Here is a 25,467-nt window from a genome sequence, read left to right as displayed (position 1 = left end):
CTTTTTCTAGCGCGGTTTGAGAGTAGCGAGTAATTGAACATATCAGGTAGCCCTTACAAAAAAATAACACTTGATCTTTATGGAGTCAATTTCGAACAGTTTTGTTTCGTCCCTGTTATTAAATTTGGAAAATGCAATGCAAATAATATGCAGCACACCGCTGAATGCTACAACGTTAAAGCAAGAATCCTCGTATGTATTGACAATGACTCTATAGAAGTTCGCTTACCTGACTTATTCCCGCGTAGCTCTGAGATCGTGATTAAAAAATACATGTCAATATACGAAGAAGTGAATTCCGTCACAGCTGATACTTTGTTGGTTTCCGGATGTATCAAATGGTGTTCGTGTGGTGAGAATGCGTCCGATCAAGCCGATTCTTTCATACGTAAACATTAGAGTGCCCAGAAAAATAATGAATTTTTAAAACTCAATCGGACCACTCCTGAGTCGATTTCTAGTCCTACCAGGAGTACTTGTTCCAAATCTGAAGCAAATCGGACAAGTCTAGCTACCGGACCGGACGTGTCTAAAATTTGGATGGGATTTTTCGACAATTTTCATGAAGAAAACCAACTAGCTTGCATTTTGGCTGCTAGGTGGCACTGTATGCATCGTATTATCATTTTAATGAAAATAAGAAAGATAATTTAATTGTCTACAACTTTGTCGAAGACTGCTAGTCAATCCGGCTTTGTTAAAAGAAGTTATTGAATTTTTAACGAAGTGATGTCTGAGTCAGTTTTGCATGGGGCCTAGCAGTGCATCCCCGAGCAGAGTCTGATAACAAATTGAGAACTAAACTTGATGTTGTGATGTAGTAGGGAATGATTGCTCAGTAGAGCATTGCAAAAAAAACTTTTTTTTGAATTCTCAAAGGCCCCCCCTCTCATATTGTGACAAATGTCAAAGTAAGCTCAGATGCCAAATTTCACATCATTTGGACAATTTTAGACCCCCGCCCACTTCGCTTGAAATTTTTTGAAATTGGTACTATGGGAAAATATGGAGGAAAAATACATTAAATACTCTAACTTTTGAAGTAGCAATCAGAAAATTACAATTTATACCTCTTTTGAAAGGAAATAATCTAAGTATTTGAATGAAGATATACTTGTTTCTTGAAAAATACGGGAAAGTGGGGTACTGGGTCATTTTGACCCCAAAATCCCCTATTTTTAATGATTTTTCTGGTCCGTGGTGCAAAACATACATATTTTGTAGTTTTTCTAATGTGAAAAAATCTCAGAAATCGAACGGAACCCTTTTGACCTTAGTTCGAATACGAGAAGTTGGGGTTATGGGGCTTTTTGTCAGTCATATTAAATTTTATCATTTTCTCATGCATATATCTCTATTATTCTTCAATCAATTTTCATAAAATGTAACTTATTGAACGTGTAAAATTCTGAGGAATAAAACAAAAATAAAAACGTTAAAGGTAAAATTCAAAAACATCAAACTTTTTGATATTTACTCTACAAATCTCATTTTTTCATTATTTGTCCTAATACCTCAACTTCCCCTATTTTTCCAGGAATGAAACTTTTTTCATGTGATTCCTAAGCATATTTTACACTAAAAGTAGTAAATTAAATAAGAATTTTGTTGTTAAATGGAGTTAATATGTGCGATTTTATGATAAAAATGTGAAATCGACACTATATGTCAGATAATTTGATGTTCCTGAATTTTACCGGTAACGAATCTATTTTTGTTATAATTCTAAGGATTTTCCACGTTCAACAAGGTATAGTTTATGAAAATTGAATGAAGAATAATAGAGATATATTCACGAGAAAATGATGAAGGTTAATATTAATGTCAAAAGGCCATTTAACCCCAACTTCTCGTATTCGGACTAAGATCAAAAGGGTTCCATTCGATTTCTGAGATTTTTTTACATTAGAAAAACTACAAAATATGTATGATTTTCATCACGGAGCAGAAAAATCATTAAAAATAGGGGATTTTGGGGCCAAAATGATCCAGTACCCCACTTTCCCATATTTTTCTAGAAACAAAAATATCTTTATTCAAATACTAAGATTATTTCCTTTTAAAAGAGGTATAAATTTTAATTTTCTGATTGCTACTTCAAAAGTTATAGCATTTAATGTATTTTTCCTCCATATTTTCCCATAGTACCAATTTCAAAAAATTTCAAGCGAAGTGGGCGGGGGTCTAAAATTGTCCAAATGATGTGAAATTTGTCATCTGAGCTTACTTTGACATTTGTCACAATATGAGAGGGGGGGCCTTTGAGAATTCAAAAAAAAGTTTTTTTTGCAATGCCCTATTGCTCAGGTTGTTATCATTTTGGTCGTTTTAACGGTTAAAAGATCAAAATCGAAAGCAGAAAAATTGCACTATGACATCAAACAGAAAACTCTTCATGCTATCAGTGAAAGCAAATTGAAAACTCATTGAGATGGTGAAATATTTAATTGATAACAAAATAAGTAATCAATTTGATGTTTGTCAAAGAAATAGAAACGAACATTTTTTTCTAAAAATGTAAGCACATCAAAATGAGATCAAAATATGATAACATATTTGAAAAAGTTTAAACTTATATCAAAATATGATTTTAATTTGATGCTTGATATCAAAATATGTTGTCTATTTGCTGTAATTTTGATGTTGGACTTTGCTCGGGTCAGTACTCTATTCCCACGAACTACACATTTTTGTGAAATAATGGTTAGATTTAGTTCAATAATACGTTCAGAAGAATTGTAGTACATAATACCGGATATGTTTTGGTTAGAAAATTTTAGTTCCAACTGTGGCCGCATAGAAGGCGCCAACACTAACTTTTCATAGAAGGGGGAAACCGTCCCAGCATTCTGTTAGGTCAAGACGGATACAGGAGGCCACATTTTTGTCTATGTGTGACTGCGGTTGTCATTTTTCTTCGATGAGGCCGAAAAAAACAAGAGGATATGAAGATGTTGCAATAAGTTTTGATTCGATTCGCCCATAATATTTTTAATCGGTATTTTTGAGGTAAAAATTGTCCCCAGGTGTTCGAATCGGCAGATTCGAGGTGAAGCTTGGCTTTTTCTCACTTTTCATCGTGCGCCATCACATAATCCAACAGAGCTCAATTTTCTAAATGTAGCAATATAACTTTTAAAAATTCAGAACGATTTTTAGTTGAATTTTTGCGAAAATCCAAACACGTCTTTGTTTGACACTATCTGCCTTTCTGGACAATGAATTTCGCCACATGAGTTAGCAAAAGTATAGGAGTTAATATGGTTGACTGAAAGGTGTGGTCGTGCGAATTCAATTTCTTACAATATTTTTTTATTTATTTATTTTACGTACAACAAGGTAAACATCGACGATGTATCTTTGTCAGCTGCATCGGAAAACACTAATAACAGCATATGGCTTAATGACTCAATTGTTTGGTGATGAAACAGCGAGATTGCATAGATAATTAACAAAGCTCTAAGAGCTGAAAATCGTGACATCAGTATACAATTTTTTTTAAGTATAAATTCTGGTGTCAGAGGTTTGAAAAAAATTGATTTCATTGACTATAAAATATTAAAATAATCTTTGAACGAGAGTCAAAAATTTTAAAAACAACTCAATCACACACTATGTCAGTTTATCATGCTCGTGAAAATTCTACTTTTATATACAATCCTTATCGGACTATCCTGACTATGACCTATATGTACGCACATCCTAATTGCATTAATTCTCCAATTAGTTCCCATACATGTCGGAGTGCTATTCCTGGTTGACCAGGCGAAACACGTGTATGCATTGATTTGTCGTTGGTCCACGCTTATCTGAAAACAGTATACTCATGCAAGATGAATTAGTTGAATTGAATACGGTTCTAGTTCCGAATTAGGTTAGTAGATGGATACACATGGTCCATAGTTAAGTTAAGAAAAATTATGCATCCGTTATGTGGTTATGTGGTAATTTGTGGTCCCAAATGGGAATAACTCATCGTCTGTCATATTATATCGGACTTGTTTAATCTTTTTTCCTCGTGAGCAGCATCTCGCATAGTGAACCGTACCTCTGTTTCGCTTTTCTCCTTTGGTAGGCAACGAACTCGTACCTCGCAATGCAAACACTGTTCAATCCAATCAAACTATTTAGATTAACTTGCGGTTACAACGGACGGCTTTTGAGCTGAAATATGAGCCACCGAAAACTCCCGGTTGGTTCCGGTTGCCAATGAAAAGTGTAAAATGAACAACGGAGTGTCCGTGTCCGTCGAGTATCATCTACTTTCCCAGCAAGACGATCTGCAGGAGAACGATAGTGGTGACGATAGTGCTACGCTCAGTGATATCGAAGAGTGGAGTGTAGCCGGACCCGCCAAGCAGGTGGAACAGGTGGCACTACGGCCGTTCGATTCAGAAGTCGAGGGTAGTCAGCCGAGACCGAGCAAGATGAAGATCGAAATGTACGAGGTAGGTGTGCAGGTTAATTTTCTATTGTTGATGTGCTTTTGACTTTGGCTGTTCAGTGGGGTGGGAATTCATGCTCCGATAATAGACGGCATGCTGAAGCGTGCGAAAAAGTATGCTGCTGACCTTGGCTCAGAAATAGAGTAGCGACGTGTGCTCGATGTCGGCAGGGGTTGTGTTCTTTCAAATGCAGAATGCACTTCTTGTCTATCGCGATACGGTGTATGTGGACTGTGAACTGAACACCTCGAGTCGAAGTTAACTACCTATTGTTTGGTTTTGCAAGCCAGAGATAGAGGTGCAAAAATGGCAGTCGACAGGTGCTTATACCTATGTACGCAAATGGTTTAATTAGTCCGTGTTACCATTTGATTGTGCAGCAGCTTAGTGCAGTGCAATTGTTTTGACTCGTGCGGTGATTGATAAATAGTGTGCAGTGGGCTATACAATGTGGATCTTATAAGTACATGTAGAATTTTGAAATTGGAAAACTTTCACTGGGATTTGTCGAAGTAAGAATCCCATAAGAACCCTAGAGAATGCTGGTAGTAGTGAGCATCCAATATAAAAATCGGATAAAGACAAGTCGAAAGACATGGTTTAAAACGGATCGAAAAGTGTCCTCTGTGCAGGAGGAACCAGGTACTCGAAAAACCCTGGGTTGTGACCGATTCGACCAAAACCTATCAGAATGTTGGTCAAAGCATTAAATTAAATTAAAATAAATTTTATTTTTCAAAATCATAGTTTTTTTGCGGTGCAAGACTGGTTTGAAAACCGATATGAAAGTTTTTCGCTTTTCGGAAACATACCAGATGAATCCTTTTGTTCAATAAAATTGACGTTGTCAAACATCGGACTGGAAAGATCGGATAAAAAACAGATTTTTCGAGGCAAAAGATCGATTTTGAAAGAATCACATCGATATCACCCATTCGTAGTCGGACATACATGTAAACATTGTTTTTTCCTCCTTAAATTTGCCTCTTTACGAAATCCAAGCTCTACTGATTAAAGATTGTTTTCCAAACTGCTACCGGAAAACCTGGTTGCATCTTGTATGAGGCACGTTTCGAAAGATTTCAAAGCAGCGAGAGCGGCGATCAACAAGTTGTTTTTATTTAAATTCCTATATTCTTCTACTTTTGCTCTCTGTACATATATGCCGCGATCTTCTCGCTGTTTTACCACAACAAATACAATAAACCGATGCTTGCTTAAGATATTGCCCCTACTTCTACCATAGTTGTATTGTCACCCTACTGATTTGTAGCCGTTTTCTGGAAAAGCGCTTGCTATCTTTGTTTCTCGTATTGATTCAAATGTAGGGTGAGAATTCGAAGGTCGGATTTGAAATTACGGGGAGCCTAATTAACAGTTTTCACACCTGGTGTATTATTAAACATCGTTTATATGTTGTAATTAACAGAATACTTGAACAGATTTAAATTCAAAAGCGAGCGCAAAAAATGTCCTATGACATCAAGCAGAAAACTAAGTCTGCTCTCAGATTGAGAGAAAATTAAAAATTCAAGAAAATGTTGAAATTTCTTGTTGATAATAATTAGATAAATTTTCCAATAGATACAACAATGTAACAAAATAGAAACCAAAACAAAATTCTGTAAGGAACTCAAAGTATGTAAGCAAAGTATAAACCCACAAATCCAATTTAATGTTGACATCAAAATATGATTTCAAACTGTTGTAATTATGATATTCAACTTTGCTCGGGTACTGTGGTGCCCAGCTTAGTAGCGTAACAATAGACAAATCACCCTAGCTGTACTTCGCGTATATAACACGTATGTAACCAACGAACACGCTTTGCTCTCTCTCTTTCTCTCTCTCTCTCTCTCTCGCTCGTCGTGTTGTCGCTTTTGTTAGCTCTTTAAACAGAAGATAGAAATGTTTACGTCACGAGGCAACATTGGAACGGTTGTTAAAGAAACCGTGTAAGTGCATTTTTCGTTATTTACTTGTTTACTCTAAATTTCGATAAAAAGCGTGCTTTCCTGTTTTTTTTTCTTTAAATGTATGGCTGAAATCTCATACATGTCATCTAAAGAATATCATAATAGAATATGATTATATGTGTGAGCAAATAATCATTATGTGAAAATAGTAAACATTGACGGAGTTACGATCGTTGCCCTAAGACGCCGAAAATTTATCATCTCGCTCTTACATATGATAGGCCCATTAGTTTGACACATATTTCCCCGGGTACACACATGTCAAAGTAGTGGGATACAATATGCTAGAGCGAGACCCCTTGTTTCAGTCCGTTAATACATGGAGACAGTAGCGCTTTGCTCCCTCTAGTAGTTATAATCTCTTTTTATCTCCCCGAATATTTCACCGATCAATAGATGTATCTTGGAGTTCTTGCCTACTATTATAACTGTGTTGGGTCATAAAACAAGCATTGTATAATAAATTTCCATTATGAATTTGAGAATTAATAAGAAACGATGGTAATAATACTGAATACTAATCTTCAACTTGCTTCATCAATTACTTTAATTCATATTTACAGTGCTGTAGTTATCAGATACATAGCATAACCAAGTTTCTATTTGTCATTTAGTATTTAAATCATTTCGGTTTTTTAAATAGAATTTTACATTCTATTCGACTACGAAAATTAACATCATCTAAATACTAAGATCCCAAAAAACGGCAACGTTGAATACGGACAAAAACGAATTTTCGAAATTTCAAGAACACGTAACGAAACACATATTTTAAACATGGACAGAGTAAACTCTCATCCAAGTAAAAATTTCCTTGTGCTCAGATAGGTTTACCAAAATCTGTTGGATCTCAGATGTTAAAGAATCTTAAAATATTTAGCATGTCGAAGCTGCATTCTGCCTCGCTATTGCGATGCATTATGTCCCGTTGTTAAGAATTATTTATTATGATTTTGAAAGAAACTGAATATTTTTATAGAACGTTTTTAGCGTCTCTTCAACTAGTATAATTTGACGATTGAGTTGACAATTGATTGAAATATCTTTTTGTTATTTCAGTTTTCAATTAATTTACATTTCATTACAAAAATGCACACTTGAACGCCGTTCTTAGGTTGTGGAATTTTACTTAACCTTCTGGAAGTCGCGCTAGTGCACTGAGTGCACGCTGCTCTGAAAATCTAGCGAAATCGTCTTAGAGCAGCTGCGCCTGCTCGTTCAGTGAGCCATTTGCGCGACTTCCGGAGGGTTAAAAATACCGACCGGTGAAGTATTTTCCGTAGTTTGCTGCCAAAAAAGTCATGTTTTTGGACTACTTGGCTGTTAAGGCTCATGAAAATTGTGTTTTTACGTCGGACAAAATTGTGGATTCTAAGTTTAAAAAATCTCCAGAATTTTTTTTAATGACTTGACACCAATGTCAATTATAATCGACAGATGCACTAACGGTGCCTTAAGCAAATTGTTTCCTCCTACGTGTCCTGAAAGCAACTTTGCTGAACACATAAATTTCTATTTGTAGATCTGGGCAACCAGCTACCGAGAGCAGTTAATCTTTTGGCAAAATAATGAAAATTTGAATTTCCAACAGTCGCCCGTCAAAGTATTGGGTAAATTCAACTACTATAACACTGTTAACAAAACATTCTTCTTAAAACTCTCTATAATTTAACAATGGCACCTTTTTAAAAAAAATCATGGAAGCGTTTTTGAGTTTTATTTTGTAGTGGAATGTGTTCGGTTGCCGGCACAGGCCTTAGCTAATTACTTATGAAAGAATTAAATTTATTCTGTCAATTGAACGTACCGACAATCTATTTTAGTAACATTTTTGAAAACCGATCAAAAAAATTTGCCGCGAACATTTCGGTGCCATTCAATATTGAATCACAAAGTAGAACAAATTCACATCATAAATGTTCAATGCGCATACTTTTTCGATCGATTTACTTCTTTTGTATAACACTAAGCAAATCATCAAAAAAACTTTTAAGTAGAGTTTCACTTGCTCAAAAAATATATTGGTTGTAGAATAGAACATTCGAGTCTGTTTGCTTCAGCAATCGGCACAAAAAGATCGTGCTAATATAACACACAAATAAAATTTATCACGATGTCCATGTCTGGTTTCTGTCAGAAGCTACATAGGGGTGCCAACAACCGACCAGTGCTGGCAACCGACCACTTTCCCCTATTATTTTCGAAGTGTTCAGTAGTAGCACTCAAATTGACGGGGCTTAAAATATTCTTTATCTTTCTGATATACATTTTTCAGATGATGTAGAATTTCTTTTTTCGATTACGTGAACTGAACGATTTACGAAAGCCGTGACCATGTTACTGAAATTATGAATAATAAATCCTTGTATTCACTATTTGTGTTTCCAAAAAGCTAGTTCGCTCCGAATATATTCATTGCGTTACATTCGAATGTTTGGCTAGGTTACTGTTGTTTCCTGGACATGTTTCGTTTTTGTTATAATTCTTGTTCATATTTTTGGGAATACACAGCCGACCGTCAAACGATGTTTATGATTTCAGGAGCTTATTCGCGATTTTTGGGATTTCTCATCACGTTACCATGCTATTTTATTCATGAGTTTGCTATCGGATTTTACTGTCAGATAGCGCGATTTATGTTCATGATTTCAAGATCATATTCGCGATTTTCGTGATTTTTATTCACGTTATCATGATATTTTAGTCATGAGTCATGATTCATACCAACTATTTCTGGATCATGGGCACGATTTTTAATATTTTAATTACGATGTGATTTATGTCCATGCTTTCAGGAACTTTGTCATGACTTTCATAATTTCTATTCACGTTGTCATGATATTTGTTCACGAGTTCATGTTCATGGTTTCAGGATCTTAGCACGAGTTTTTGAATTTCTGTTCACGTTATCGTGATATTTTATTCGAGCTTTGACACATGGAATAATGTGACTTATGTTCATGATATCAGCAGTTTTATCATGGTATTCGTAACTTCGCCTTATCACCATCTATTATTTCTTGGTTACTATCGGTTTTTTCTCGGAGTAACGTGACAATACGAACTAGATCATAAAAGTATGACTGATTCGCAGTATCTTGTTCTGTGAACTATATCATGAACACGATTTGTGGTGCTTAGCGAAGTCTGTCCAGACATAATAAATGAATCAAATGAATAACGATGTTCGAGCTCCTAATGTTTTTATATATCTAATTATCGTACCTATTATTGGTCACTAGCAGCTGGACTTTTCATGAAAAAGTGCGTGAAACAAAAATGATTTCACTCCAAATTTTGTGAAATAGTTCACGTGAAAATGTTTACCAAAATTACCATGTCACATGAAATTGAAAATGACTAGAGATATCTTCAAAATATCACAAGCACACAAAATAGATCGTAAATCATGTGCTAGGAACCATGAACTATTTCACGAATCCATAAATAATATTTCATGATTTTATGAACTATTTCACGAACACGAATGGTCAGATGTGACTATTGTACTAGGTATACTAGTTCACGAAGACATTAATAATATATTATACTTTTGTAATTTATTTTATAGGCACACATGATCAGACGTGACTATTATACTAGGAACCATGAACCAGTTCACGAATATATGAATAACATTTTATGCTTTTGTGAACAATTTCACGATCACGGGTACTGGATCTTGACTAATATATCAGGAATCATGAATTAGTTCACGAGAATTCAAGAATAAAATTGTGAGTTTCGTGAAATAGTGTGATTTTGTGAACTAATGTTCTTAAATCTATGAAAAACATCACGAGTCAATCTATGGTTTTGTGAATAATGTTCTTAAAGTTGTGGACTTATTCACGTGCAGAAAATCGATTTGGTAAAAACATGGCGGAAATCATGACTGAAGTTCACAAAACAATAAATATTTCCTCTAATAAAAGCGTTATACTGGCGTTACTGAAGGGAAATTGAACATATTTATCAAACACACAATTTTTGTTCATGGTCTTGTTTTCGTTAACTAAAAACGTGATTGTTCCAGATTTCCAGATTTATTCACGATTTTGAGAAAAACATTTCTCGTGCAGAAGTGCATGAAACTTCGAGACCTGGTAGTTTCAAAGTCATTTTTTTTGTTGATTTTTTTATGCCTCGGCTTAAAAATTTTCCTTTGTCCTAGAATGGCAACATTTGTCAAAAAATAAATTGCGTACGTTTTAGACATAAAAAAATTAAAAGCCGAAATCTCAGCTCAGCTCGAAACTCGTCCAAGCCCTATCTAGATAACACTTGACAAGTCATGACGTTCTGATAAATTTGCATGGTTTCTTCAGGGGTGAAAATTTTTGAATTTTGACCATTTTGGAGTATCGCTGACAATATCAGATTCACTCTCATTTTGCATTGAGACGTTTTTCTAATGGCTCAAGGTTCAAAAAGTGGTATGTGAACTTTTATCAAGAACATTGTTGATTTGAAAGTGAGAAAGGAAGTAAGAGAAAAAAACGCCAACAGCATCACAGAATAAGGATGAAACCAAGAATCATCAGAGAGAGGTCCGCTTTGTTTAACTTTGTGCGCAGCTCATCTGGGTTCGATTCACAATCTCGCACATAAGGTTAAAGATATTTCTAACCTGATACAGATTCGAATGATCCTAAAGTTTAAATTATTATAAACAAAAACAAAACAAAACCAGCTTCCGATATAGATATCTTTTGTATTATATGTATGGATGAAATGACGCGTAAATTAACTAAAACCCACCGCCTGTAACACATGTCAGCGATTAATGCACTAGTAATAAACGAATATGTGGAATAACAATTTCACATGTGTCCACTGCGATTCTAGCTTCTAATTCTTGTTCTAACTCTAACTTCATACTTTTGCATTTTTAGTGCATTCGCCTATGTGGCCCCCAAACGAGAATAAAATTTTGTTTAACTAAAAAACACCTTCTCAGCAACTTTTTCGTTTCACATTAAATCAATATATATTCTTTGAGGGAAAGTTAGGCATTTCTCCCATCTTTCGGATGGTATAAAGAACTTAGCCTACAAATTATAGGACAAAAAATAAAAGCAGGCCCACAACACTTCCCTATTATTGATAACGCACAGATAATTTTACAAAACTTTGACATAATGAAAACTCAACAGGATTGGTACAATAGTCTAATCAATCTTTCAATAGTACCAATCGTGTAATCCTGTATTAGCAATTTAGATTAAAAATTATCTACTAGCAGTCTCTTATCGCTTAAACTCTTACGTTCACACTTCAAGTTTATATTTTCCAGCCGTCAGTTGCGCCACCCGCACACTACACAGGGTGCTACACTCTACCCTACCCTGGGCAACAGCCTCAAGCGTGGCTCCATATGAAATGCGATTCGGTCCAGCGTTGACTGGATACAGCAGAGCGGCTAGGTTTGGTTTCGGTTTCAGCTTCACTGCTAGTCTGCGTCTGCTTTCGGTCGCGAGCGGTTGTGTTTTGATTCCGTTTTTCTCTTGACTATCGGCTCGTGATTCGGTGGCTCGAACCGCGGATACCCACCAAAGTGCTTTTCTATACATCTTCCTTCCTTCGGTGACACCACAAAGTGTGGTACGGTTTCAACTTGGATTGGTGAAATTTTATGTAACATGATCTGCACAATTGAAATGGATATTTGGCTGATATTCGACTCCAACCTCCCTGCTACTCATGTACACTACGAACCGAATGTCATCACCTGGACTAGGACTGTTGTGAACCTACGAGTTCGATGTGCAATCGTATTCAGTTACGGGCTAGAAGTGAGAATCGGTTACCCGCTAGATCGTGTAGCTGGAATGCCATGCAGGGCGACAGAATGACGTGATTGTGATTCCTAAGCACTTTACGGTGTGGAATGTATGAATGTGCCTCTATAAGCGGAACGCGCAAAGTTCTTCCCAGGTGTGGTGACCACCGGTGATCGTGCTGTTTGTGTATGCCGTATAGCGCGCCGAGAAGAGATTTGCATAACGCTGATGATGATGGACTACTGAAATAACTTGCGTGTGTGGCGACGATGGATTGGTCATTTGTCAATTGTGATTGAGTGTGATGCTTCACGAGTTGGTCGCTATAAAACTGTGTGGATGATAATAGACCAATGGAATTAGTGCCAATCAGTTTTATCTGGTATGGTGTAAAGATGAGATTGTACTGGTGTTCAGTGAAATCTTGTCAGTTATTTATGTGATGTGGCTATAGCATGCGGATGGAAGCTAATTTTTTCACAGAAATTGATAGCTTTCAATCAGACAGCTCTACAAACTGCTGATTGGTAGGACGTGCTATGATTCTAGCTGTTTGCACTGCACTGAAGGGACGTTCTTTGGTTAAACGGGTCAAAGAAATGATTTACCCATCATGCCATCAGAACCTCTTCAATAGATTCCCATCTAAACCGGTTCCCTTAGGGGAGTGTAGACTGGAATCTCATAATCGTTCACAAAGAGCAGTCACACAACTATACCTACTCCACAGCATATCAGAGCGGCACAAGAGTCGAGCCTAATTTAAGACTGAATCATAGGCGGGTAAAATCATAGCTCTTCAACTGCTCTTCTGCTCTACGGTGCAGCTCTTTAACCAGCCAGCCGGTGTAGTCTGGTTTAGGTGTACCGTATGCGGGATAAGGTTGCATTATTTAGATAATCGGTTGCGATTTATCGAGTGAGCGATTCAACTAAACGGCTACTAAATAGTATAACACATTTCTTTAAATATGCTGTTTGAGAACAAGATTTCTTGCAATGAATGAAGAATTTATGCTAGGTCATGGTTTGGTTTGGTTGTATCTAAATATGTTTTAATTATGAATTTTGTCTCTCTGAACACGAATAAATATTAAGCGGAATCATTTTAATGAATTCTCTTCTTTTAAATTTTTGAATACATGACGTCGTTTAGCGTACGTAGATTTGAATCTCACGAGAGGCAGTAAGGCTTTTTGGCCCTATTAGGAAGAGTTTATTACTAATTTGTTAATTACTTGGTTTACATTCGATAGAATCCGTATAAATTAGTCTCTCTGCTTCGTTCTTCGAAACATGTATAATAATAAAAATGGCTTGAATATTGAAAATTTCAAAATATTAGATGCTTTTTATCGTTAATATTAAATGAATCTTTACACTAATAATCACGAATTACATTCTTCGTTTAGTAAATACATTTATTAACTACTAACTGTCTCATTAGGATAGTTTATTTGTGAAAAATACTGTCTGTTGTTCAAAATTACTAGTAAAAACCATTGCACCGGTTTCGTATACATCCAAAACCAAAGCAGGAAGAATCTCTTGCAACAATCCCCTGTAAAAATCTGGGATCAGAATAGAATGGCTCGATTGAAACATTCCCCATGTTATTCGGAGATTTGTATCCTGTCATGACGTCTCATCGCTTTTCAGATTTGAAGGAAAAGGTAGATGAAAAATGGTGGTAGGTAGATGAAAGGTAGGGAGGTGGAAAATGGATTCTTCACTCCCGAAGGAATAATGAGGTCTACTGATAAAGCCTATCGCTCTTTTCCACACTGGGCTAGTAACAAGAACAGTTTTGAGTTTTAGCTCCCTGTACATAGATTCATCTATGTATAGTGGACCAAAAGTCCGAATACGCAATTGCATTACTGCAGGGCAGTTACATATCAAATGATATGAGATTCCGTAATCGGATTTACAAAGTGCACGCGAAAAATGCTCAGCACACTGAACAGTAGCCATGTGATAATTGAGTTTGCAATATCCCGGCAGTGCCCTGACTAGAATACTAGAAATTGTGGTCGAAAAATCCAAACAAATTCATTGACATTTTGGAACCTACATCCGACGGAAAAAATTTGTTTGAACGCAAGTATGAATGAGTTCGACATGCGATTTCCAATTTGTCGAACTAAGTGCGTTTAGGGCAGCTTGACTGTCAGTGCAAAAATAAATTCCTTTTCCCTTTTGATGTGTTGATTGTACGCCAAACAGAATCGCGAAAATTTCTGCTTAGAATGCAGTATCAACCAATCGAATGGGATTGGTCTAATCTCATTTCACGACAGTCGACGCCAGCACCGGCTAGACTATCCAACACAAAACCGTCAGAGGATCAAACTACGTATTCTTTAAGTTGTCGCTCCATATAGTCAGACAGCTAGTCCTCGCAAGGAGAAATTCGCACATTGAATGTTTTAAAAGGAAAACTATATATGAGTGTAAGGTCACTAGGAGCAAGTATATACTCAAACCAAGTTACCATTTGGGGCCACAGTCTCGTCTGTTGGGTTACTATTCGAGAGCTCAGTAACGGTATGCCCAAGAAAGTGCAACTTGTTTCACCGACACATATAGTCGAATTATGTTTAGGAATGCCTCTAGAGCAGCAGTAGATGTTGTCGTGAATGCACCAGTCATCACCATCAGGACCACCTTCTGAAGATGGTTTCAATTTGATTAGATTGTCGTGATTTCTCCCTTTTGCCACCACACAAGGCTAACAGTAGATCCACTGAATGTACTTGTTTATTTCTTGATCCTGAAATCGAAGTGAGCAGACCATTTGAATTTTGAGTCAAAAATTTCCCCAAGGTACTTCACTTGCTTTGCGATAATTATTTCAGAGTTAAAGAACTGCAACGGATGAGCTCCGGTTGTAATCCCTCGGTTGTAATACTTCGTGAAAAACACCATTGATGTTTTATTTGAGTTAACTGATAGTCCAACATGATCGCTCAACAACACGTAAATGTTCTAATGAAAATACCGGTAATCATTATATGATAATCATCGGCATAAATGTCGGAAATCCAAGCTCATTAAGATACCTCGACAAGCCGTTGGCGGCAAGGTTCCATAGAAGTAGTGAAAGCACACCACCTTGAGGACATCCGCTGAAAGTCAGTTTCCTAATGTCTACTTATTGTATCGTTTTTTTGTCTATTTTCGGCAAATTTAAGACTAAGAGAAACGAAAGCAATGAAATTGAAAAACGGATAGGTATTTTAGAGCGAATCAGTTATAAACTTAGAACAGAAAACTAGGAATAGGCAGGCTCATCGGCCGTCGGTGGTAAAACATGTTTTATCAATGATCATGCGGTAGACTTGGGTGCAACGCCCAACTTCTACTTAGCAGAAGGCAAAGGATTGTTCACATTTCCTTTCGAACATATCCATATGAGTCTGCCTAGTCCTAGTTTCCCGTTCTAAGTTAATAGCTGATTCGCTCTAGAATACCTTACTTTTATTTTGATTATAGAGATTTGAACCTTACGGCCATTCGCCTCTTTTCAGGTTAGAAAAATTCCTTAAGAAGTGTTTTTAACCCTATGTGCGGGGTTGGGAATTGAACCCAGATGAGTTGCGCACAAGCCAACAAAATCGGTACAGTAGAACCTTGCGGCAATTAAAACATAGTAACATCTCTACTTATCTTAAAAATGAGCACAGATGTCGGTTGCTAAGCATTGCGTGTATCCGATTCGTGATATCTGAAGGTACTCTATTCCCCTTGTGCTCCTCCAAAAGAGGGTAGTAATATTAAAAAACTAGAAGAAACTCCGCTGCATGCAATTTAAGAAGCCTAGCAACTTGCAAGAAATGCAAACATACAAAACAAATAAGGGACCATTCATGAATTACGTAACGCGTTTAGGGGGGAGGGCGTACGACAAGTTGTGACATGGTGTGACATATGGGGAAGGGGTAATAAGCTATATCGTTACGTAACATGTTTTACTGAACAAAAAAAAATTCGAAGAATTTGTAACGTAATAGGGAGAGAGGATAGAAAAATTTGTGACAATTTGTTACGGGGGGAGGGGGATTCAATTTTGGGCAAATTTCGCGTTACGTAATTTATGTATGGTCCCTAATGTATAGTCCGTTTTGAAACAACTCGTCTTGAGCTTGGATTTCTCCACATCGTTCCCTTAAATTCCCTATTTCAACACCTGGTTAAAAATAGTACATATAAAAATATTAAAATTATAGCTTGTTTCGAATACGGCACGAAAATACGTTTGGTAATTATGCTCAGAAGTGAATAAAAAGCATAACTGCAACACTGCGAGGCTGAAGGGTAATATCGGTTTGTTGAGGCACTCCCGAATTCATAGTCATCACAAAACGTTAGTTTTCTGACCACAGAAACATATTCCTTGCCAAATAATGATTTTTTTTTCTCTCGCACTTTTCACGCAAAAATAAACTAATCTGCCAAAAACCATACCGCGAACCGTAGCGGTTGTGTAGAATTTGAGCCCCGGGATTTGTTTGAAATCGACGTTCGCATATTCATCGCAGATCAGGATATATCAACTTTTGCTAGCACCTCGTCGTACAGCTTACGGGCCTGCATATTGTTTGAGGCTTCGGTTCTGAATGACTTTCAACCGCAGTTGACGATAGACGGTTATCAAACATCCCAGTATATTTTAAACATTATGTAATTTTCAACATTATGTAAACTATGGTTGTGGGTTCAAAAATGTCGGAGGTATCTCTGATGCCACAATTCGCTTCCTTGTAGGATTTTTTTGGTTTCGCGGACGTGATTATTGCCGTTAAGCATGAATACAGGTTATTTTTCATTTCTTATACGTTGCAGTGGTCTATGACCCTCAAAAACTTCGAAAAACGGGAATTTTGATGTTTTTGCCGTTTTAAACGTCATACGATTTATAATAGCAATGTCGTTCTAGAGATCACTGGGTAGGGAAAGTGAGAGCAAGGATGTGAAGTATATAGTTTGGAAAACGAGAAGTGGCAGGGTCATTAGAAACAGGCTTAATATCATAGAGACTTAACTTTTGTCTTCTGTTGATGGGCGTCGAGCTTAGGCAGCATAACTACAAATCACTCAAGTCCACCAACATGCCTCCTGGTAAAGACAAACTTGTCCCTCTTTACAATGAGAAACTACTAAAGAAAAGCTACGTAAGATTACCACTGAAAACCTGTCGACGATTAGCATGAATAAAATTGCTGCTGTTCATCTCTGTTTGCCTTTCGAATGCCGGGATAGATTTTTATTTCACTATTGGCATTGCGCTTACAGTCGTAGCGGGTTTGCTACATTGTGACAGGTGGCGTGTGTTGGTGGACTTGAATGATTCGTAGTTATGCTGCATAAGCTAGACCCCGACCAACAGAAGACAAAAGTTAAGCTCATCCTTGCTATAACTTGAGTACTTTGGCTCTAAATTTTCATAACTTACTCTACTCAGTAATCTCTAGTTAATTGATTCTCGTTTAAATGTAAAAAATAAAATGTGAGTACACGTTAGTCGAAATAAAAAAGGAAAACAATTCTAATGCTCCCTCTAAAGTTTTTCAATCCACTGAAATTTGCAAAACTTGCCTGAGACTCGTGCGACATCACGACTGTCTACAGGACTCTCATGATACTTGATAGATTTCCCACATGTACTTACCCAGCCAACATTTTGATTCACTTTAATAAGTTGCAATTTGATTAACTGCACTCTTCAACCCAGCAAACCAGCAATCGTATATAAAAGTTTACAATAAATTACAAATAATGACAGACTAAATCAAATTTACAAATAGTGCAAGCAAAAATTATGTTTTGTTGTAAAAAGTTCACATAAAATGCAAATCTATGATCGAAATACAATGTTGACTTGAAGTTATTTATTAGTCCACTACAACTTAAAACAAAATTGTATATGCGGAATAATAAAAACAATTTTGAAGCATTGTATATAAATTAATTTGCAATTGGATTAAACTGCAAAATCGTTCAAAAAATAGTCACCTCCTTATAGCACTTCGCAAATTCTCTGCCAGACTAGTTCAATATTTGAGCAATAAAAAATGGCTTGAGTACAGAATGTAGGTTGTGATTTGACAGGTATAGAAGGTATCATTGGAGTGCCATATTTAAATTGCATTATGGTATTTTTAGATCGTAATCACAAAGCGATAAAAATGATCAAATATAATCGTTGCTTGACAGTGTATAAATAGATGAGTACATAGCGGCTATGCTGGGAATACGAAGATCTCAGGTTCGAAACTGGAAGTAAATCGTATCAGGTAATTTTAATAATTGATGTTCCAGTAACTCCAACCTTACCCATGAAAAACATATCTACTAGTGTGGGCATAACTGTGTCTTATGAAGGAATTATGGAAATTCCATCCTGATTTTTTTATTTTCATAATATTATTTTTAAAAAAATACTTCTTGTTACCACATTGGGGACCTTAAGCTGCATAAACCTTCATGTGTGATTGTAAAGTTGATCACATATAAACTCAAAATGATAAGCTAGATGATTGTACAATGCTTCTTATGAGATCAAAATTCGTCGTAAATCACATAGTTCTACTATACCGATTTGTTGTACGTATATGGCCTCCACTTCTGTTCACATAGAAGAGATCTGCGCATTTTATACAATCAATTCATATCGTTGAAGAGTGCAGTTAATCAAATTGCTACTTATTAAAGTGAATCAAAATGTTGGCTGGGAACGATATGAATTGATTGTATAAAATGCGCAGATCTCTTCTATGTGAACAAAAGTGGAGGCCATATACGTACAACAAATCGGTATAGTAGAACTATGTGATTTACGACGAATTTTGATCTCATAAGAAGCATTGTACAATCATCTAGCTTATCATTTTGAGTTTATATGTGATCAACTTTACAATCACACATGAAGGTTTATGCAGCTTAAGGTCCCCAATGTGGTAACAAGAAGTATTTTTTTTAAAAATAATATTATGAAAATAAAAAAATCAGGATGGAATTTCCATAATTCCTTCATAAGACACATTCTGTACTCAAGCCATTTTTTATTGCTCAAATATTGAACTAGTCTGGCAGAGAATTTGCGAAGTGCTATAAGGAGGTGACTATTTTTTGAACGATTTTGCAGTTTAATCCAATTGCAAATTAATTTATATACAATGCTTCAAAATTGTTTTTATTATTCCGCATATACAATTTTGTTTTAAGTTGTAGTGGACTAATAAATAACTTCAAGTCAACATTGTATTTCGATCACAGATTTGCATTTTATGTGAACTTTTTAAAACAAAACATAATTTTTGCTTGCACTATTTGTAATTTTGATTTAGTCTGTCATTATTTGTAATTTATTGTAAACTTTTATATACGATTGCTGGTTTGCTGGGTAGGGCTTTGCCGTTGAATTGTCGGTATGAGGCCTCACCACGGCTGCGATACCCGAGTAAACAAAAAGTCCATGATACCCTCAAACTCATGGTGTTTGACACGGATGTTTGAAATGGTTTCAAACCATGAAAACACTATCATCATGGTCTCGTCGATCCCATATAAAAATCATATTTTGGTATATTTATTGATTCAGACAATTTTATGGCGCTTTGTTGTTGTAAACTTTGCGCGGACCATATTAATGGTTTTTTCAAGGGGCTGTGTGGAGTTTGAACCCCTTGATAATTTGCTCGGGTTTCGTCTTTCTACCGCCCAATCCGGGACAGACGTTGTTTCGAGCCGTTCCTAACAGACGCTCTTCAATTTTTTGTTTTAGCTGAAGAAAAACAATTGGCTTAGGAAATCAATTTTAGGCAATTTTGCGTGACGTAATTTATGAAGTTGTTAAAATGCACATATTTTCCTGGATAAATGGAAATCGTAAGATAAGACCAACCCGAGTAAAAGGATTAACCTTAAAACTGCTATGATTCGAAAAAATTATAAAATACCCCAAAAACTGGAAGACCACTAGAAGGGGTGTTTGAAATGGGACGATATGATAATAACTTTCCGATTTATCTATGAGTATCATGGAAAATAGCTCAAGTCTTTCTTTTTTATCGCATATACAGTACCGCCGTTGGTTGCTTGCAAGCATGCTATAAAGGCGGAATAATGCTACTTGATCCATCCACTGCAAGAACGTTCCTGTTAGTGTAACAACGTTGCTTCTGCATTTTGTATGACTAGTAGCAAACATCGGTACTAGAAAATACATAGAAAACTCATCTCTTCATGTTTATTTTGCATGACATATTCAAAGAAAATTTCCAATTTCCATAACCATATTTCTTTGTTAAAATGGGACCTAATTATTATTTTTTTTTGTGAATTAGGAACGTCTAATTTGTACATTTGTTTCCTACATTGAACCGTTTGAGTAATCTCATATTGTATTTCCCAATAAATTCGACACACCGACCGTCCAGCGCATATTGGACAGTTATTTCCAATGACTGACAAATAATTACTAAATAATAAGGTATTCTATAGGTATGTGTATGGGAAGTGGCTAAGCGCGCGGCAATAATTAATTCCATGGAACCTGCACGGAAATTGTGTTCATCGAAATCAGCACGAGCGTTCCGTGGTATCTCTCTCTCTCTCTCTCTTTCGCTGGTTTTTATTGGTATGCAATTCTGCGCCGAATTGCTGCAGACGCATTTCGTATGATTTAATGGAATGGGAAACCGGTTTTCTAGTGACCACCTTTTCGATTATTTTGTTTTGATTGCGTGTTTCATAATGCGTACAGGGAATGCTCGAATTATTTACTCGCGCTCTTTTATAATTGGAAGAACTGTAATTTAAATTGTTTTGCATCCTAATGGAGTGCTAATTTTGAATTTTAATTTTCTACTTAAATCCGTCGACTCTGTGTGGTCTCTTTGAAACGCCAACGCATCGGAAACCATGATACTAGCTCAACATTGTTATTTGTTCGACGACCGGTACAAGCAAGACGATAGTTCCCATGGAACATAAACGAATTAGATTACCACCTTTTGATACAAACTTTAATAGCCACTCATTACAAATAGCTCGATAGCGATCATAAAGGAACACGAATACAAGATTTGCAACCCATGTTCCATGATCGGCTTCTTCAACGGCTTGCCTCTTGCATAGTAATTAACACGAGGTGTTCATCATGGTAATAGTATAAACAGCACAATTTTGTACGGTGCAGTAAGCCCCTTTAAGTACACGATGCATAATTGGTTACAAACATCAATCGGGTACCTACCTGCATTACATTTTGTAGCCATTTCTTCATCACAAAGTATCCACTATGTACACCATAGTCGAGAGGTTATGTATATGCTTTCTATTGCGACACTTTAATCCAAACAAGAACTAAAAAATGTATTCTAAGTAGGTACCTACGTTCCGCTTGTACGTGTCGTTTCACTATTCTCAACTGGTTAAATTCCTCCTTGCTAGCATGAGTGTAAGCTATCATTGGTTCGCTTGTTTTGTTTCGAACTAGCTGCCTAGTAAATGATAACAACGAAAATCAGACCTTGAAGCATCGAACTGGAACGGTTGGCTTAAGATAAAATAGGTTCAACGACAAATAAATGTGCAAGTCTGGGCACTTCTGATGAAATTGCATGCTTATGAAAATTTGTCACAGCGTGCTAACGCAATTCAGTACGAGATTTCGATGAAATTAATTGTCTGACACAGATTGTGGTTAAATCTCGAAGATCCAATTTTCTAAGGTTGATCAAACATCAATTACGTTATCGACGTACTGCATAGTAATTGTTACAAATGAGTAGCAGAATTAAAAAGTTCTCATAAAAAAACGAAAATAGTTTAATTGAAGCAAATTATGCGCCCTAAAATAAAGTTAAAGCTGTCCTTAGATTAAGTAAGCTTGAGATTGAGCTTGTGCGACCATCCCCAGCTGCCATTCTGTTATTGATTAGATTCAAAATTGTACTGAAGTTTCCGTGCGATTCATGATTTTAGAAGTTTCTAGGCACCCGATGACCGGGTGATTCATTAGGTGCCTAAAATACGTTTTAGGAATACCGTAACGGAGACTAGTGAGAAAATGTCTGGAAACATACTTAATTCAAATCTTATTTCTACAAAAAATAAACTAGGACTAACTTGACTTTAACTTGATGAATTTTCACATCGAGCATTAAAAAAAATCTGCAGTACCCTCATTTTAAAAATGGATGTGTGTAACATGGCGCCTACTGCTTGATTTTGACATTTGCTCTTCTTTTGTGAAAATGGCATCAAAGCAAGAGGAGTAACGGAGCAAAAGATTGCTGGCGCATCGTTAACATCCAAACTATTCGCCCGCGTTCGGACGTATTTGGAAAAGGTTTGTCGACGACCAGAAAGACTGGATCGTAAAGAAATCAAAAGCTGGAGTCCGCAAAAACGACCAAAGGCGCGGACAGCTGTCAATTGGAAGAGATTTTCAAACACATTTAGCTATCTAACTTCGCAAACAAATATCTGGTTTGGCAGGCATTCTGTTCCTGTGACTCGATGAACGATATTTCCATCGCTACCGTGACCATCAGCTAGGTAGCATTTTAGCAACTTAGCAACATTTTGTAAAAAAAGGCCAAAGGACATGAATCCTTCTTACCTGATTAGAGAAATCAAACGAAAAGCGCGGCAATTCGCATTCGCTAAAATATAAGCTTGAGTGAATATTGTTTCGTTATTTTGTATGAATTGAATTTGCAAAATAAACATGATTTGATTTAAAGAAAATAAAAGTTTGACCGATTCACACACTTTCTTGTGTGGCCAATTTTTGATCGTATCACCCTTTATAAAGAAAAGCGAGCAGGTTTATGGAGAATTGATAAGAAGAGTGATACGAATTAATTTACTGATTTGGTGTGAAATTAGAATGTGTGAATTGGTGTAAAATTAGATGCAGGATATAAAGAGAAGTTTCCTGTTTTTACTGATTCTTACGACATGGAAACAGGAATTTTGTTCACGTTATCATAAAAACTCATTAGTCCAGTTCTGAATTGTATACTTGTTTGTAAAATAGGGACAATATGCGTTTTTGATATTCCTGGAAAAGTGGGATAATCTTTTTGGATATTTTCCAGGTCCGGAAACAACTGGCTCCCGCTCAACGGTAGCAGTTTCATTGGTTTTTAGTGTGTATTGTTGGCGCACTCTAAGGAAGCGATATCTTTTGACCCTTACGAGAAAAGTTAGGCAGACAGATTGCTTCTCATTCTGGTGGTTCCCAGGATCACAAAAGTTGTGGATTAACAGATTCTTCCTCAATACAAGTCAAGAAAAAGATTTTTTTGTGAAGACAGGCAGTAAGGCTTTCTATAGCATTTCTTTATAAGAGTGCTTCAAGCTTGCTTTAAGGCCGGGCATAATTTTATTTCCGTACAGCTTGTACACAGAGTATGATCGAAGATCATGCGAGGTCCTCCCGCAATAAATTTATCTGGTCGGTATCTCTGCCGCACGAAATACTCGCCATGAACTTCAACGCATTTGCCATACCGTTTCTTATTGCCACAATAGGTGGCTAAATAGGCAAGCAGGTAAACGAATCTTTCCCAGATGGCGTTCGTACGGAAGAGAAGACCTGACAAACATCACCCGAAGCGACTCTGATGGGAGTAAGTAGTTTTACTTTCCTCAATTTGCACTGCATGCAATTACCTGCAATCCAAACCCATGTTGAAGTAAAGGGACCTAGAAGCAGCCAACCCATACTGCAACAGGTCGTAGTATTTCAGAGCTGGTTCGAAGACCACACCATTAATTTCCACTGACTCTGCAGGTATATAGACGTGCGAAAGTCCTACGTAAAATGTTCGCAGCAAGCAATCTTGTTTTTCTGGTCGCGGACAATCACTATGATGTATACCTTTTTTTGTTAAAGCAGGTGTTAAAGCTACGGACGAAAACTGACCAGTCAGGTCTCGAGAAATCCCCGGTACATTTACTTGTTTTTTCTCGGTCGAAAACAGATACACGGCCTAGCGGAAATTAGTGGATATTGTGTCGTAACTAACGACCTACCTTTCAATATAAGAGCCCTCTTTCAAACTTTCTGATAAAAAGGAGCGTGAGCTTTCGAACTTTTATATATTCTGTTGTTCTTTGTCGAATTAATTTAATTTTTTCCGGAAAATGTGCAATAATGTACAACATTTTGAAGTATCTATGACTTTCATTTAACAAAAAACTGAATTCTAAAACATCTTTCGAGGACAATTATGTGGTGCACCAACAGAACACTAAAATGATATAAAAGTATAAATATAGATCCACTGCAGATTTTTCTGTAAAATCACTCGTATTGAGCTGTTTGAAGGCAACAGAGCATCTTTTCAAAGATCTGGACATACCGAGAAGAAAATATCTGATACTAGTAGATGACATTTTCAATAGTTGAAAACTAACATGACTAACAAATCAATCGATTTAATATCTGAAGCACGTTCATGATTGGCTCCCGCACTCCAGTCGCTAATCTTGAACTGAATTGTTGTGAAACCGATTTAGATGACGGTTATTGGGATGTGGCGTGTCGGAGAATTGATTGCTTTGGGTCATTCCATGCGAAGTGATCAAGGCACGTGTAATCGACCTTCACGGATTTCAACCAAATTTGGAGGAATTGTTCATCCAGGGCCAATATATAAAAACCCAAATTGCCAAAACCCTTGATTTTCTTTTGATCATATCTCCGGTTCTATTTACTCCAGAATCAAACCGCAAGTTAGCTTTTGAAGTAAATTGTTCAAGGAGTCTAGAAAAAATATTATTTTTTGCCGGAAGTGCTGCCAACTATGCGATTTTTTCAGTTAAATATTAAAAGTTAATTTTTCTTTCTATACATATATTTTAATTTTGAAAATTTTAATGCCATCGCGTTCCTCAGACATTTCTACATAAAAACACTTATCATCTCAATATAAAATGAGCGCATCCTGAGATACACCGTTTTGAATAGAAAAAACCGCAATTTCCCATATAAAATCGCAAGCGCACAACACTAAAAAACCAACTTGATTATTCTGTGTTCAAACATAATTTTTCGTGAAGTAGACGAGAAATGATGAAAAACTACGTTTTTGGTTTGCTTCTAGCAGATCAGAGTTGATTTTTATGATCGTTTGGAGATTTTCTTAATTTTGGCCAATAAAAATGGATTTTTATGTGAGAAAGTGGGAGTTTTTCCCTTCAAAACGGTATATCTCAGGATGCGCTTATATTATATTGGGATGA

The 25,467-nt window shown here is 36.4% G+C and overlaps 1 protein-coding gene across 6 annotated transcripts in view; it reads left to right on the top strand.

The window, feature by feature from the left end:
• LOC131691188 (venom dipeptidyl peptidase 4) overlaps positions 1–25,467 on the top strand; it is a 63,631-nt gene that overhangs the window by 6,154 nt on the left and 32,010 nt on the right. For 2 of the 6 annotated variants that reach the window (XM_058977404.1, XM_058977403.1), the window contains exon 2: positions 4,132–4,448. In XM_058977404.1, coding sequence (XP_058833387.1) covers positions 4,224–4,448 — 225 coding nt within the window. In that variant the 5' untranslated portion in view covers positions 4,132–4,223. Of the gene's footprint in view, positions 1–4,075; positions 4,449–11,867; positions 12,059–25,467 lie in introns of those variants that run through there. The other 4 variants (XM_058977402.1, XM_058977407.1, XM_058977409.1 and 1 more) reach the window with 4 other exon arrangements.

The sequence above is a fragment of the Topomyia yanbarensis genome, chromosome 3 (assembly GCF_030247195.1).
Source record: "Topomyia yanbarensis strain Yona2022 chromosome 3, ASM3024719v1, whole genome shotgun sequence".
In the NCBI taxonomy this organism is placed as follows: domain Eukaryota; kingdom Metazoa; phylum Arthropoda; class Insecta; order Diptera; family Culicidae; genus Topomyia; species Topomyia yanbarensis.
Note: the sequence above shows the minus strand (reverse complement) of the source record. Positions and strands in the feature narration are given on the sequence as shown.